This window comes from Ursus americanus, chromosome 25 (assembly GCF_024610735.1).
Source record: "Ursus americanus isolate L20-20 chromosome 25, mUrsAme1.1.p, whole genome shotgun sequence".
Classification (NCBI taxonomy): domain Eukaryota; kingdom Metazoa; phylum Chordata; class Mammalia; order Carnivora; family Ursidae; genus Ursus; species Ursus americanus.
In genome coordinates this window covers 9,848,868-9,865,775 of record NC_142151.1, presented here as the reverse complement: position 1 = coordinate 9,865,775, position 16,908 = coordinate 9,848,868, and the positions used below count along the sequence as shown (strand labels likewise).

Sequence of the window (16,908 nt, the reverse complement as noted above, 5' to 3'; positions counted from 1 at the left end):
CAGAAAACCCTGTGATAATACTTGAATCGCTTAATATCGTTTTGAGTAGAGAATAAATTGGTGAAAAAATAACCCCTGAGTAACCCTTGGTGTCCTGATATTTATGCCTCATTTTTTATTTTAAAAGAAACAAAATTTAGACCTGACTTGATTTTGGAATGCATCATGTTATGGCAAAACGACCCGACAGCAGACACTGTGCCTTTCTTTCTACCTTTCAGGGCATTCCATAAGCATCAAACTGAATTGACATGGGGCGCCTGGGTGGCACAGCGGTTAAGCGTCTGCCTTCAGCTCAGGGCGTGATCCCGGCGTTCTGGGATCGAGCCCCACATCAGGCTCCTCCACTATGAGCCTGCTTCTTCCTCTCCCACTCCCCCTGCTTGTGTTCCCTCTCTCGCTGGCTGTCTCTATCTCTGTCGAATAAATAAATAAAATCTTAAAAAAAAAAAAACTGAATTGACATGAATTAAACAGATGGTGAAGTTTCAAACCGAACTGGCCCGTAAGTGGGTGGACAGACCTGCCAATATATAAGACTACTGGTCTTGAAATGCTCTGAAATAGCCGTACACCTCGGTTCATAATTTATTTACATTTTGGAATAAGAAGTCCTACCCTGTGCCACCCTGCCCAAATCAGAGCATAAACGTGACTTACAGGGCCCATGCCTATTTGTAGACCAATTTGCCAGACAATGAATGTTCTAGCAGAGAAAGAGGATGTGTGTCCCAAAGCCATGAAGCCAGTCATGCATGTTCTTCTCTAGCCCTGGGCATAATGGCCTCAGGAGAAAACTTCATTAACTCAGAGTGAACAATCCTGCCAACAACAACAGAACTGCAAGCAGAAGGAAATAGCTACCCTCCTAATAGTTTTAAATAACTTTTAAAAATAATATAGCGGCCCCTGGGTGGCTCGGTCAGTTAAGTGGCCGACTCTTGATTTCGGCTCAGGTCATGATCTCAGGGTCGTGGGATGGAGCCCCACGTTGGGCTCGGGATTCAGCGGGGAGTCTGACTGAGATTCTCTCTCTCTCTCCCTCTCTCTCTCTGCCCTTCCCCCCCCAAAAGAAATAAATCTTTAAAAAAAAAATAATATAAATGTGTTAGGCACAGAACCCAAATCAAAATCCTTAGCAGACTAAGGAAATCTAGCAGTAACAATTCCATTCAGTTCAGAAGTAAATTTAGCAAGGCAGCCTCAGAAATCGTCATCAGCTGGGCTTTTGATACACCCTTGCAACGAGCCCAAAGAGCTCAGGTGTAAGGTAAGAGAGACCACGAAGGGAAGAGCTGCGCAGGCTGCTGGCAGGAGAGCAGGAGCGTTGAAGTCAAAGCTGTACTCGGTAAACAGGCGCCAAGTCAGGTCCCAGGAAAGTCTAATAACACATAAGCGTGAAGACATTAAGGCAGCCATGACTCCTTGAGGAAGGTCACGCTCAGCATGTCTCTGATATCTATCAGTGGGCTGCAAGCTGTAAGGAGATTTAATTTCGGCTACATTTCTCTTGCCTTTGTTCTCCTCATCAGGATGACAGGTTTGGGGACCTGAAACAGATTCTGGAATATCTATCATCTATCTATCTATCTATCTATCTATCTATCATCTATCTATCTATCATCTATCTATCTATCATCTCTCATCTATCTAGATGTACTGGCCTTCCATACAGCTGACCAGCTTTAGCCTTGTTCCTGTTCACTGGGGAACAGCCCTCACTAGACTCTAGTTTTCTTTTTTCTTTTCTTTTCTTTTCTTTTCTTTTCTTTTCCTGTTTTCTTTTCTTTTGTTTTCTTTTGTTGTCTTTTGTTTTCTTTTCTTTTCTTTACGATTTTATTTATTTATTTGTCACAGAGAGAGCCAGTGCAAGCTGGGGGAGCAGCAGGCAGAGGGAGAAGCAGGTTCCCCGCTGAGCAGGGAGTCCAACTCTATCCCAGGACCCTGGGATCATGACCTGAGCTGAAGGCAGACGCTTAATCGACTGAGCCACCCAGACATCCCTAGACTCTAGTTTTCTGTAGGCCCCTCTCCTTTGCTTTTCCCGGTAGAGGGTAATGGTACACTTAAGTCAGTGCTCACTTTCCTACGTATAAAGCAGACAGGGCAATGGAAAGGCCCCAGGGAAATGAGGAGTCCAGGAGTTCTGAAAGTGATTGAATTTTTCCCTTAAATGCAGAGGATTGTCTGCATATAAAAGACTCTATTTAGTTGTGTGTTCCATGTCCAAGAATTACTATAACGTAGACCCAATTGTTTCTTAATTATCAATGAGTACTTTAAATTTAATTCAAACATCCATTTTTTCCCCATTCTAATCTCAGAGTATTACTTCTTTAATATTTTCACTGCTCAATACTTTGGTTAATACCACTAACAGTGGCATAATGGCATTTTATAATTACTACTATTTTTTTAAATTTTATTTATTTTTTATTTTTTAAAGATTTATTTTTAGTTTATTTGAGAGAGAGAGAGAAAGAACAGGTGGTGGGGAGGGACAGAAGGAGAGAGAGAGAGAAAAAGAGAGAAGCAGACTCCCCACCTAGCAGGAAGCCCCATGCGGGACTCGATTCCAGGACTCAGAAATCATGACCTGAGCCGAAGATAGGCAACTGACTGAGCCACCCAGACACCCCTAATTATTACTATTTCTCTTCTAATATTTTAATGCCAGTTGATTTAAAGAATCCATCTTGATTTTGTGAATCTCTCTTCTAAAATCTCAAATTATCTCAAAACACTTTTGGCTCAGAGTACCTTTTGTACTAAAAGTAGTCCTTATAGTAAATTTCTACTTACATAGAACTCAGTCAAGGAGAAGATTGAATAACCAGGTTTCCCCCCCACAATACTATACAGTATACTATATAAGTTATTGTTATGCTGATACTAAAGTTTAGTAAGTATACTTTATATCATCAAAAAATGATGGTGTATAAAATTTTATTTCAATGAAATAAAACTGTAGAGATAATTTAGTTCAGAAATAATCTACACTACAAGATGATTTGGTTTTGTTTTTTGAGGCGTTTTTCTGGCAGCAAAGCAAGGCTTATTGAGGGATAGTAAAGTGATGGTACAAAGCTCCCGAAGAGGCAGGGGACCCGAGAGGGTTGCCACTACAAGATGATTTGTAATGTTCGTCCAACGTGATTTGGGATCATCCCAATGAATATGAGCAGCTTATTTATTCAATAAAACAAGCTTAGCAAGTGATATTATCATAAGAAAAGCCATTATTCAAGCAAGCATATCGTTGCCTGATTAAAGAATATTAATGGGAGGGTATGATCTGAAATGACTAGAAGTCCTCTAGTATCTGGACCTGGGGGTTAATCAATCTTGCCATTTAGATCATTTAACTAATTCCCTTCCTCTGATTTCCCAATACATATTCTTATGATAACTTGCTTTCCATGTGCACTTTTCCATCAAAGCTACTATGCTGGCCAACCCTTTTCCCTTAGCATCTTACTGGAAGCCCATATATTGATGACTGGTTTGCAGGTGACATTGTATGAATTTTATGTTAATCAGACTCACTGGTTCAAGGCTGAATGCACTACCAAGAATGCTGGGACCGCAGTAGCCCCCCCCCCAAAGTATTGTCACCTTTACCAAAGCAGCCATCTATCTTTCTTCTGTTACATTGATTGCTTAGCTCTTTCTTCAACAAATATAATTTGAAAGTGCTTCTGTAAACGTATTGACGTAGGTTATGTTGACAACATCCTGATTGTTCCACTAACTTGTTCTAAATGATATGTCTAAAGCCAATCTCCCCCCGATATCTGTCAGAACAGTGTTTCTGGTTCCAACGATGCATTTGACAAGGTGCTTTTTATAGATCAGTTTTACGTTCAAGGACATGCATTCAGAGTTGCTACAAGTTCTGTAGCCTCTTCTCCATTCTCCTTATAAATTACCGGGTGACTGCTGTGCTACACTGAAGTCTTAGCTAGAGGAGGAGATTGCCAAGAAAAAAAAATTGTGTCCATTCTATTGAAATGATTGTAGCAGTTTGTGAATGCCCTCAGTGTTCAATAACAGATAAATCTATTGTGAAATATACATGTCATGGATTACTACTCAGCAGTGGGGGAAAAAATCAATTATATCCCAACTGTATCAATCTCTAAGAATCTCTGAAATAATAAAGGGGAAAAAAAGTGGTAGAAAAATTTACTCCAATATTGTTTCTATAAAGTTTACATATTTATGCAGCAATGCTTTATACTATTTATGGTTCTATGCATAGTAGTAAAATTATAGGGTGGGAGTGGGAAAGACATGTCAACTTCAGGATGGTGGTTTCATTAGGAGAATGGGAAAAAAGACTGGGAGGGTTATATAGGCATCTTTATGTGTATTTGTAATATAGTTAAATTATAATAATCGACATTTTAAAAAACCTAAAAATAAAAACAAAAATTAAGTTAAAAGTTGTGGCAGTAACCCAGGTGAGAGTGATGAAGTTGACAGAAGACAGTGACAAATGGCATTATAGAAAGGACTAAATAAAGCAGTGATTCACAAACTTTCACTTTAGTTCTCCCAACAGGGGAAATGAGTGAATTCATACTTCCTGGTCCAACCCAAAGTATCCTGCCAAGCCTAGAGTTTTGTATTTGAAGTCTGTGTGAATGTTACATTTTACCCCAGAAGTCAATTTAAACCTTTGACTGTGATTCCATGTCTAAAATTTTTCTAAGTGGGGACAAAAGATTGACAATGACACATGAACAAAAAGTCATAACACTATTCCACCACGAAAACTGCAAACAATGTAAAGCCCCATGATAAACACTCTCTTAAGTAAAATCTGTATCTAAATAACCATATATAATATAGCCATTAAATACAGCATGTTGGTGATTTGAAAAAAATTCCTATGGTAATGTTGAGTACAGAAAAACACAAAATTATATATATAGTGTGATCTGAGCTATAAAAATCATATATAACAACAATAAAAGACCAGAAGGAAATGTAGATATCAGGTACTGTTTTGATAATATTTTTCATATTATTTTGTATTATCTCAAAATAATTTTTTGAAGATGTATTTATTTATTTGAGAGACAGAGTGTGTGTGTGTGAGCGGGGGATGCATTTAATTGAGAGGGAGAGAAAGAATCTTCAAGTAGACTCCCCATTGAGAGTGGAGCCCGACTCGGGGCTTGATCCCAGAACCCTGGGATCATGACCTGAGCTGAGATCAAGAGTCCACCACTTAACCAAGTGAGTCACACAGGTGCCCATCAAAATAATTTTTTTTTTAAGTAACATTGTTAGTCTGTGAGATCTCTCAGAGGAGGTTGATAACTTTAGGGAAATTTATTATTCATCTTCTCTATGAAATATGAATAATAAGGCCTACCTCAAGAAACATCCTAAAATGATGTTTGTAAGTAACACATAGAATAATAATGCCTGCCTATAATAGGCCACCAATAAATGGAAGTGTCCTTCTATCTAGAGTCTAATGTACTGTCAAGTGCATCATGACTGTGAGATCATTAGGGCTGAGAGAGAGTGTGTGTGTGTGTGTGTGTGTGTGTAATTAGGGAGATCATTAATCATGGTGGTTTTTCCAGGAAGACAAACTGTAAACACAAATATTTCAGATCCAAGAAGTCATAAACCATGTTGCTAGTTTTATTAGAAGATTTAAGCTAAGAACACCCCTTCTGTTTCTAAGAGCCTACCCACATCCACATTCGTCCACCACCATGTCTTCATAATGTCGTAAAATGACATTGTCATCATTGTCCTGATAGAGCATGGAAATGGGGGACAGCTTGGTGGGGATACAGACAGCCTGGGGGATCTCTGGGTCAACTGCGTGCATCAGTGCTTGCATGAAAGCATAATTGGAACTGTTGAGGGAGGTGGTCAGCGAGAAAGGACAATCTCCATGGCAATAGTTTGCCATGAACCCTTTGGGAGCAATAATCCACTTGTGCCAACCTAAGTCCCGGAAGTTGACGAACAGCTGGTGACGATGGCAGAGGCTCTTGCAAGAAGCCTCAGGGGCAGCGATGGCTTGCCTCCTTCTTCGGGATGACGGGTGGCATTGCTCAGGGTTGAGAGTCACCACCAGCAGGGAAGCATGAAGGGACTGTCTCAGCCCGGCACAGGTGTCCTGAAGCTGAAAATTCACCCCCGACTTGCTGTTTCCTTTGACCAGTATCTCTAGCAACAAGCCTAAGTTCTTCCGGGGGTTGTTACTCCAATCTTTAGCCACGTCCAGCAGGTTGAAGTGCACAACACCTTGAGGCCATGGTACTGACTGTAACACAAGCATTTTACCTGGTCTGGGGATGGACTGGCCCCACACGTGAGGCTCCTGAACCAGGGACAGAGCCAACTCCAGTTCCGGTCCCAGCTTATAGTAAGTGTTGGGCCCCAAATCCAGGCCCAGCTGGGCCATTGTCAACTGCTCCTTATCTTGAATGGCAGACAGGTTAAAGTGAAGCAGCTTCTGCAGGCAGGAGGAGGCTTGAGGAAGCTTCTCGGAGTCAAGAAAGAGACCTAGATGGGAACAGAGATGTGAGTCACCATAACATATGTCACTTCAGATCCACCGGTGTGATATAAATGTCAAATGTTATGTGATATCTACATATGCAAACTAAGGGCAGGAAATTATCAGTTGTACTCCAACCCTACCATTGGGAGGATTTGTTTCTCTCACTCCTCACTCAAGGCCAGAGGTTCTTATTTTCACATCGGCAGGTCCCCAAGGGGTCCTGGGTAGAATTTAGAAGGTCCATGAACTTGGATGGGAAAAGGAATTACATCTTTATTTTCAAGGAACTCTAAATGAAATCTAGCATTTCTTTTAACTATGAATATAGGTAACGAATCCCAATAATATTATCAGGACCTATATCACTGTTACCAATAAAAATCATAGTCATGTTCATAGATTAAGTTGTTGCAAATATCTTAAAATAACGTTTACACTCACGCTACTTTGAATTTATGGTAAATATAGTCCCAACCCTGGATCTTGTTATTTATTGCATTAATAAATGCATCTGTGTATGTTGTACACACATTTGGTTTAAAAATATTTTTATAAATGTATTTCTGTATTAAATTGATTTCCATGGGATCTTTTTTTTTTAAGATTATATTTATTTATTTGACAGAGCGAGACAGCCAGAGAGAGAGGGAACACAAGCAGGGGGAGTGGGAGAGGAAGAAGCAGGCTCCTAGCGTAGGAGCCTGATGTGGGACTCGATCCCAGAACGCTGGGATCACAGCCTGAGCCGAAGGCAGACGCTTAATGACTGCGCCACCCAGGTGCCCCCCTTGGGATCTTTTTTAAAAAGATTATTTACTTATTTATTTGAGAGAGAGAGCATGAGCATGCAGGGAGGGGCAGAGGGTGAAGCAGACTCCCGTTTAGCAGAGAGCTCCACACAAGACTCAATCCCAGAACTGGAATCATGACCCGAGTTGAAGGCAGACACTTAATCATCTGAGCCACCCAGGGACCCGATTTCCTTGGAAATCTTAAATATTTTATTTTAGGCATGTAAACCATTACTCTGAGAAGGGGTCTATCAGCTTCAATAGAATGGCCAAAGGGACCCATGGCACAGAAATGTTTAAGAACATCCTAGGCTGTCAGGTGTTGCTGGCCAAAAATTAACTACTTAGGGGGCGCCTGGGTGGCGCAGTCGTTAAGCGTCTGCCTTCGGCTCAGGGCGTGATCCCAGCGTTCTGGAATCGAGCCCCACGTGAGGCTCCTCTCCTGGGAGCCTGCTTCTTCCTCTCCCACTCCCCCCGCTTGTGTTCCCTCTCTTGCTGGCTGTCTCTCTCTGTCAAATAAATAAATAAAAATCTCAAAAAAAAAAAAAATTAACTACTTAGATTGACTTCCAAACAAGCTCCTCTCATCTAGCCCAGACTGGCCCTCTGAAGTCCTGTATGTTTCATCCTTAGATGATTCCTTATCTAAAGTTGTCAACGTCAACAACTTCTGGTCCGGGTCTCTGCAAATGCCATCTCCCACCAGACTGAATATTGAGGTGCAGTGTGACTCTCCAGCTTCTGCACATGGACCCCTTTCTCTTACCTTTTGTCATTGTAGATGAACAACCCATTTTCAAAGCTGACTTCTCTGCCCAGATTGTCAAGCCTTACCTATTCCTTTAGGAAAAAGCCCAACAGAGCTTACTTTTACCTTTTCTCTCCCAGCTTCAATTTCTCCCCCTGCACAAATAACTTCTTTGGTCTAATGCCACCATATTGTTAGGTAGGGTGTCTCCACCCTAAGTAGCGATTTTGTTTTTAGGGGGAATGGGGGGGGGCAGGGGAGAGGGAGAGAGAGAATCTTAAGCAGGCTCCACATCTAGCACGAGCCTGAGGCAGGATCCATCTCACCACCTTGAGATCATGACCTGAGCCGAAATCAAGCATCAGATGCTCACCCAACTGAACCACCCAGGCACCCCAACCATAACTAGGGATTTTCTAAGAGCATTCAGTTTATGGAGGAATTACAACAGAAGCCCAAACATTTCAGCAGTGCCTGGCTGGTTCAGTCAGTAGAGCAGGTGACTCTTGATCTCAGGGTCATGAGTTCAAGCCCCACTTTATTTTTTATTTTTTTTTAAAGATTTTATTTATTTGACAGAGATAGAGACAGCCAGCGAGAGAGGGAACACAAGCAGGGGGAGTGGGAGAGGAAGAAGCAGGCTCCCAGTGGAGGAGCCTGATGTGGGGCTCGATCCCATAACGCCGGGATCACGCCCTGAGCCGAAGGCAGGCGCTTAACCGCTGTGCCACCCAGGCGCCCCAAGACCCACTTTAGATCAATGCAGATTACTTTAAAAAAACAAAACAGAAAAACAGAAAGCCCCCCCTAAGAAACCCTAACATTCTAACCATTCCCCCTTCAGTCTCTAGTCTCTTTATTCTCAAGTCTCATTTAAAAAACAATAAAATTAAGAAGCCTTTGAAATTACCCAGCATCCTCTTCAAGCCTACCTTATCATCTTTTTCTTTCTTTTCATTGACCATCTTTTAAAAAGGTACGTCTATATTTGCTGTCTCTACCTCTTCATATTCTTCTGTTACTTTCCAGCTTTCACCCCTCCCTATTCCACCGAAACATCTTTCTTAAAGGTTGGCTAACTGTCAAGTGCAGAGATGTCTTCACAGTACTTCTCCACTTCTCTGAAACTGAGCTCTCCTGTTCCAGGCTAGAATTCTAACCTATGAGTCTCCCTTCCTCTTCCTAGCACTAAATCAGATTCCTTAAGCATAAAAGAAAAAAAGAAAATCCAAAAGCCAGAATGGAAAGGATGGACAGATGCGAGAGCAGGAAGATAACAAAAACTTCTATATTCAAAAGACATCATTAACAAAATTAAAACCACAAAGAACAACCAAGAAAACGTATAATACGCATGAGTTAAAATCCTTAATTTGAAAGAGCTTTTACAAATGATCAAGAAGGCTTACAAATCATAAAGGAAAAGAAGACTCCTTAATAGAAAATGGCCAGTGGGTATAGTCAATTGTTTGATAAAAAAAAAAAAAAAGAAAGATTCATTATTCATTTAAAAATGCATTCCACCTTATTAAAGAAATAAAAACCAAAACAATGACATTATGTTTTGCTACCAGATTAACAAAACTTAAAAGCTAAAAGAGTATTGTCACTCAACAGCCTTCCGGCGTAGCAGGGATAAGTAAGTACATTGTAATATATTCACAGAATGAAATACTGTAAGCAATGAGAATGAGCTGTAAATACACACACCATGGATAAATCTCACAAACACAATTTTGAGTGAAAGAAGCCAGACAGAAAAAAAGAATACATTTCACATTTCCATTTACATGAAGTTCAGAAACAGGCAGAACTGATTGGTAAGGTTACAGGACGAAAGTTACTCTTGCAGAGGAGTCGTGATTAACCAGAAGGGGGCATGAAGCATCCTCAGAGGGTCACTGCTCCGTTCAGTTTCCCCATCTGGGGCCGATTATTCTGTGAAAATTCACTGAGCTGTTCTCTATGATTTGTGCACTTTTCTGTATGTATGTTATACTTCACTAAGTTTCTATAATATTTCTATAAAGACTGCTGTCAAATTGTGGGAAAGTGAGAATTCTTAAACATTCATGATGGGGTGTAAATTTTGGAAGACACTTGCTCTATAGAAAGTACAAATGTACCTTCTCTGATCCAATAATCCCCTTCTAAGAATTTATCCTAGGGAAATAGAAAAAGTGTACACACACACACACACACACACACACACACACAAAAGTTTGATGTAAAGCTGTATTATTTATATTATGTCCATACTCATCAACAGGGTATCAGTTACATAGATTATAGCATGTTTATACAATGGAATAGTGTGCAGCCATTAAAATGAGATCATTGTGACTTTTAGTTCTGATTTGTATGAGATATTCATAATACTTGAGAAATGTAGAGTATGACCCCATTTATTAAAAAAATACAAGTTTCTACTGTAAATATTATGCAAAGAAGAAAGGTCTGGAAGAATATGCATGTAAACTACTAATGATGGTTTTCTCTAGGTGGAGGTTAGGGAGGGGTGATGGCAAGATTATGCCTTTTTCCTCTATCATTTGATAGGATTATGGTCATCACAAAAATCAAATTTTTTTCCATGGGGGAGGAAGGGAAGAATTCTTAGCTGTTTTCTACTCTTTCCATGGAAAATTCTTCAAACCAGCTTCCCACACCTTTTAACCTTCCTCCAGGAAATTTTCCCAGAATGCCCACTCTCAAGGCTTGAGTCTTTAACATAATAATACTTAGCATAAAGTATGGAAGTCTTATGTTTGTCTATTCGCCTTCTATAAACTTTTTCTTTTACCTTTTATAAACTCTTAAAGGGCAGACTTTATCTTTAATTTCTACATTCCTATGGCAATACCCAGTTCCCAGCACATAGTAGGTATCCAAGAAATGCTTCCTGGACAAATAAATATTCAAATTTTATCTCCGGGTACTGTAAAATTAACCAATCAGGGCCCTCAATTACTCTTCTGATCCCCACTCCCCATCCCGGGAAGCTATATAGAAATGCAAATTACAATACCCATCTCTCGCTTTGAATAAGAATGGAGTGGTAGAGTGAGGGGCAGGAACTGGGCAGGAGAACCAACTATTTATTTATTTATTTATTTATTTATTTATTTATTTATTTATTTAGAGAATCCACTTTTAACAATTGACCTAGGTAATTTTGGTGGGTGGTGTTAGATAAATTGTTGAATGGCACTCAGATCCTCATATAAAGGGTATGACAATGGCTATCAATAGCCATTTCCACCCAACAAAAGTAGTGGGAAGGTGTGGAGAGGGGAAGCAAGAGCTGGGGCCAACTGGACTCACAATGTTCTCCCGGCTTGCCAACCAAAGGCACCGCGATACATAAAGTGTGGGCTGAAGAGTGAAGCCTATGCCATAATTCCACCCCATAATTCCATAATTCCTCCCACCTTAACTGTAGCACAAAAGAGGTGATTCAGAAAAAAACCTATGTTGAATCCTGACTTTGCTCACGCGCTCCTGGTATGATCTTGAATAGTTTACGGGTTAATCTACTGACTGACTTTCCTTATTGTTAAAAAGCTGATAAGAATACCTGCCTTTGGAATCTCAGGATGTGGTCGGGATTAAATGAGATAAAATACGTAAAATACCAGCACAAGTGCTTCTACAAACCCCTCGGTAATTGTTACCTTCGCCTTCTTTTCTTTCTTCATGCCATCTACTGCCGGACTTTTCTCTAGAAAGCACGCTCGCTTCCTTACCTTGATCCAGGAGAAGTCGGAGTATGTTCCCACGGGTACCGAGATCCTTTACGTAGCATAAATCTCGGGAGTCCCCATTGGTTGCGGCTGCCTCTTGATCCTGGACAATTTTCTTCAAGATGGAAGGCACAGGGTGGAACTTCTGGGGTGAAGGCACTTTGTCTAAGCCCAGAAACTGGAGAAAGACATGTTCTTGAAATTGCAATGTCTGGCCCAAAGCCACGGTTAGCAGGAGGCGGAGAGCCAAGACGGTCGGGGAAGGAGTCATGGCCTCGGAGCGGAGACAAAGCTGCCTGGTGGGCTGGAGAAGGCTCGATCGCCTGACTGCCTGGCATTCCAGGTGCTGCTAATCTCTCTGCTGGAAGATAATCAAGTGTGAATTGCTCTCTTCCCAGCTCCTCAAAGGCAATTGGATGTGAAAGGACGTAGAATTTTTTTCTCTTCTGTGGCTCTACTCTTCCCTTCAGAAAGTTCACAAAGTAAAGATTACCAATGCATGGACTTAACTACAAAAATCTGAGGTTTCTCAGCAGTAGACAGAGTGGAAAGGAGACACGCATTTATTCATGTAACAAACATTTATTAAGTAAATGTTTATTAAGTAAATTACGGGCAAGGCTCTGAGAGAGGTGCTAGAGTAGTAAGGAAAATGCAAAGTCTTGTCACTGACAGTCTGGACAAATACATAGGTAGATTTCTGTTAGACCATATCCACAGCGGCGTGGGAAGCCAAACCAGGAAGAGAAAATTCCACCCAAGGAATTCGATCTACACTGTTTTCAGCTCTAAGAGGGACTGAATTTTATTCACCTAACTTTGCCCTTCCTTTTTATTTAAAGTTTTATTTATTTAAGTAATCTCTGCACCCAACCTGGGGCTTGAACTCACGACCCCAACACCAAGAGTCACATGTTTTTCTGACTAAGCCAGCCAGGTGCCCCTAACTTTGCTCTTCCTGACTAAAAGTGGAAAATTAGACTGAGAGGCACCTGGGTGGCTTAGTCGGTTAGGTGGCTGCCTTCAGATCCAGTCATGATCCCAGGGTCCTCGTGATCCCAGGGTTGTGGGGTTGAGCCCCACATTAGGCTCCTTGCTCAGCAGGGAGCCTGCTTCTCCCTCTGCCTGCTGCCCTCCCTGCTTGTGCTTGCTTTCTCCACCCCTCTCTGTGTCAAATAAACAAAATCTTAAAAAAAAAATTCAAACTGACTGGGTTAGTTCTGATTCTACTACTTTTTAGTTATATGAAATTGGGCACATCACTTAACCTTCTGAAGTTTTTGTTTTCTCAACTGAAAAGAAAAACTGACCTTTTAATTTGAGAAAGTAGGCACTTTTCAGTAAGACAATCTCGTGTTCAAGGCTGAAGGAATTAATGTGGAAAGGCATGGAGGTTATTGAGAAGTTTATGGCAGCATATATCAATTTCTGGTTTTGCATTTTGTTGTCTTACCAAACTCCTAGAAGATTTCCAAATGCTATAAAAGAATTAGCCAGTTTCTTGCCAAACTATTTTTCGTACTTTTTGAGAACAGGGACTTTTTCATTTTACCTTCTTTTATACCACCTATTCTAAGACCTTGTTTCCCCCAAAGGAAGAACAAAATGTTGTATCTAATATATAATAGTTTCCCATCATCTACAGGATACAGTCAAGACTCTTTAGCTTGGCATTTATTTTTTTTTAATTTTTAAAAAAGATTTTATTTATTTATTTATTTGAGAGAGCGCATGGGCAGCAGGGAGGAGCAGAAGGAGAAGCAGACTCACCAGCTGAGCTGGGAGTCCAACATGGGACTCGATCCCAGGACCCTGAGATCATGACCTGAGCCAAAGGCAGACGCTTAACCAACTGAGCCACCCAGGCACCCCGTTAGCTTGGCGTTTAAAGACTGTATTGGTCTGGCACCCATATTGTTGCAGGATTGCAGGGTTCTTGTCTCACGGAGTTGAAGAACCGAAGAATGAATCTCATGGACACAAAAGGATAAAGTGAAGTGAATATTTATTAAGTGAAGGGGAGAACAGAAAGGAAAGAAAAAGCTCTCTAGAGTGAGAGGGGTCCCGAATGGGTTGCCACTGAGGGATTTTAGTGGCAGTCTTTTATTGAGAACTGACTGGGACGCTTGTGGCCTTGAGATTCTTGTGCCATCTTGGTTTATTCCTTTATCTCTTGTTCTGCTCTGTCTCAGCGTCTCCACCTGCCAGGAATAGTTTCGGAGCCCAGTCAAGGGAGTCAGGGCCTTCTCTCTCTCCTGCCCATGCCTTAAGCCCTTCCCTATTCATGGGATGGGATCTGTGGGCAGAAAGAGCTATCCTGGGATTGTGAAGAGTGACTGTATACTTTTTAATTTTTTTTAAGATTTTTTTTAAGTCTTTTTTTTTTTTTTTTTTTTGCAGAGGGAGCTCGAGCACAAACAGGAGGAGTGGCAGGCAGAGGGAGAGGCAGGCTCCCCGCTAAGCAAGGAGCCCCATGCAGGACTCAATCCCATCGTGACCTGAGCTGAAGGTAGACGCTTAACTGACTGAGCCACCCAGGCGCCCCTGTATACTTTTTAATTAGTGGGGGTTAAGGATAGCGCAAGTCTCCAAGGAATCTGGAAGCAAGCCTTTCAGGACCTTGAGGGGGCCAGCTGCTGCCAAGACAGGTTACTTTTAAGCATTAAGGAATTCCCCACGAATTCCTTGGGGAAGGTGACGCTCTGCATGTTTCAGGTACCTATCAGTGGGCTGCAAGCTGTAAGGAGATTTTCATTTCAGTTACATTTCTTTTGCCTTTGTTTCCCACATCAATATCGCTAGCCAGGCTCATTTCCTCCTACCCACCATCAGCAGTGTAATGCTCCAATGAGACAGACCTATATGTCTTCCCTGTGAGCTCATTACATCTGAGAGCCTTGGCATAGACCAAGTTCAAAGTTTACTTTCACTGCAAAAACTTCTTGACTCACCAAACTAGATTTAAAGATTTCTTCTTCTTCCCACTGGGCCTCGAGTGGGCACCCATTACAGCACTTGCTATATTGCATTTCGCTGTGTCTTTTGTCTCTGTCCCTCCCAGACGATATACTTCTGAGGAATCGGAATCACGTGTTTTCATTTAAGTATCTCCACTGTGTATTTTCCTCTAAGTGTGTCCACGGCCCAAGAAAGCGTCTGGCCAGTAGTAGACATTCAGGAGATATCTGTGCAACAAATAAATGAACAAAATGAGTTGGTGCTATTCCGGAGGTCTCATTCTTCTAGATAGCCAAGTTTCTTCCATTCCCATTTCTATCTCCTCCTGCTTGCATCCTAAAAAGCTAAAAGATAACACTTTTCAACTCATCTGTAATCTTCACCTGTTTTCAGCAATAAGTGTGGGTTGCATTTCGTTTTTCCTTATTCAACTTAGTTCTGACTTAGTGTCAGAAACAGGGGCCCCTGGGTGGCTCAGTCGGTTAAGCGCCTGCCTTTGGCTCAGGTCATGATCTTGAGATCCTGGGAGGGAGCCCTGCATTGGGCTCGCTCTGTAAGGAGCCTGCTTTTCCCTCTCCCTCTGCTCCTCCCCAAAGCTCATGCTCTCGCTCTCTCACTCTCTCTCTTTCTCTCAAATAATAAATAAAATCCTAAAAAAAAAAAAGTCAGAATCAGACAAACTGGTTTAAATTCAGGTTCCGCCACTATGAGTTGTGTGAGCGTGACCAAGTCACTCAACTGTAAAGTAAGAATAAAACGTTCTTTGTGACGGTGCTGAGGAGATCTGATGGGCTGACGTGTACTCAGGCTCAGGGCAATGTCTGCCGTTGAAGCATTGATAACGTTCATTAGTCTATCGGGACCCACAAACCCCAGTGGCCTGGTGCCCACGTCACAAACCTAAAGCTAAATTAGCCTGCGTTTATGAAAACAGCTATGAGGAAAATCTAACATATATCAGTCACAGGCCTCCAGCTCAGCTTTTGCTAGCTCACCTTTCCCTGGAAATTAGGACTTGCTAGCCTTCTAAGGAAATCCCCAGCCTAGCCAACAATCTTGCCCTGTTCTCATGTTGCCTCTTCTAAAGCTCTAGAAAGCTCTATAAAACTTGCATCAAATCCCTTGGGAACAGTATCCCTTTGCTGCGAAGCACTGGACTCTCCCAATCTATGGTTGTTTTCTCTTAAATAAAGGACATCAAAAAAAAAAAAAAAAGACATCAAACTTGTTACTAAATGGTTTTAGTTTTGTCATTTGACATACTTGATAAAAGTTAGCTGGCATTAATTATTGTTATCATTTTTGTTTATTAAAGGGGAGTTTAATCGAGAGAAAGAAAATAATCGAGAGTATGCAATATAGCAATATATATATAGTAAGATAAAGCACCACATCTAGCAAGAGTCGGAAGATCTAAGGTAATCCCAGCTCCCCCAATGACCGTGTAATCCTGGTTGTTTCACTCAGCGTCAGTGTTTTATGATACATACCCAAGCATGGAAATTTTTTAAACAGAAAGATTTAAATGGTCTACGATCTCAGAAAAGTTTAACCTATCTGGGCCTCACTTTCTTTACCTATGAAATCACAAGATTGACTCGGATTGTCTTTAAGGGTTTTACAAAAACATGTGATTCTGCATTTTCAACCCAAATCAGAAATTGAAAAGTGAGGCAATATGGCTAAATAGCATAGAATTGGTTCTGTGGTCAGGCACTTAGATTAAAACCCCAGTTCTATCATTCACCGTCTGGGGAGTCCTGGACAAATTGTTTCTCTGACCTTTGGTTTTCTAATCAATAGAACAAAAAAAGATATTGTTCAACAGAATTATTGTGATCATAAGTATAAAAGATATTCAGCCTCACTGGGAAAAAAAAAGCAGATTAAAGCAATGAAAAGTCTATCAATGGGCAAGATGAGAAAAGACAATAGCAGGGCGCCCAGCTGGCTCAGTGGGTGGACTGTGTGACTCTTGATCTCAGGGTCGTGAGTTCGAGCCCCATGTCGGGTGTGGAGATAAATTAAAAAGGGGGGGGCACCTGGGTGGCTCAGTCAGTTAAGCGTCTGCCTTTGGCTCAGGTCATGATCCCAGGGTCCTGGGATCGAGCCCTGCATCAGGTTCCCTGCTCA

At 41.4% G+C, this 16,908-nt stretch overlaps 1 protein-coding gene across 1 annotated transcript; it reads right to left on the bottom strand.

Moving 5' to 3' along the window:
• Positions 1 to 5,647: 5,647 nt before the first annotated feature.
• On the bottom strand, positions 5,648 to 12,729 carry GDF3 (growth differentiation factor 3). The gene is made up of 2 exons (XM_045781217.2): positions 11,821 to 12,729; positions 5,648 to 6,537 (listed from the first exon to the last, which is right to left on the bottom strand). Exons 1-2 carry the CDS (start codon positions 12,086 to 12,088, stop codon positions 5,708 to 5,710), a joined length of 1,098 nt encoding a protein of 365 aa, XP_045637173.1. The 5' UTR covers positions 12,089 to 12,729; the 3' UTR covers positions 5,648 to 5,707.
• Positions 12,730 to 16,908: the final 4,179 nt, after the last annotated feature.

Excerpts from the sequence above, each read along its gene's own strand:
- GDF3 (XM_045781217.2), bottom strand. The coding sequence starts at position 12,088 with ATGACTCCTTCCCCGACCGTCTTGGCTCTCCGCCTCCTGCTAACCGTG. Across the intron at positions 6,538-11,820 it reads CCGACTTCTCCTGGATCAAG|GTCTCTTTCTTGACTCCGAG; the intron begins GTAAGGAAGCGA and ends GTTCCCATCTAG.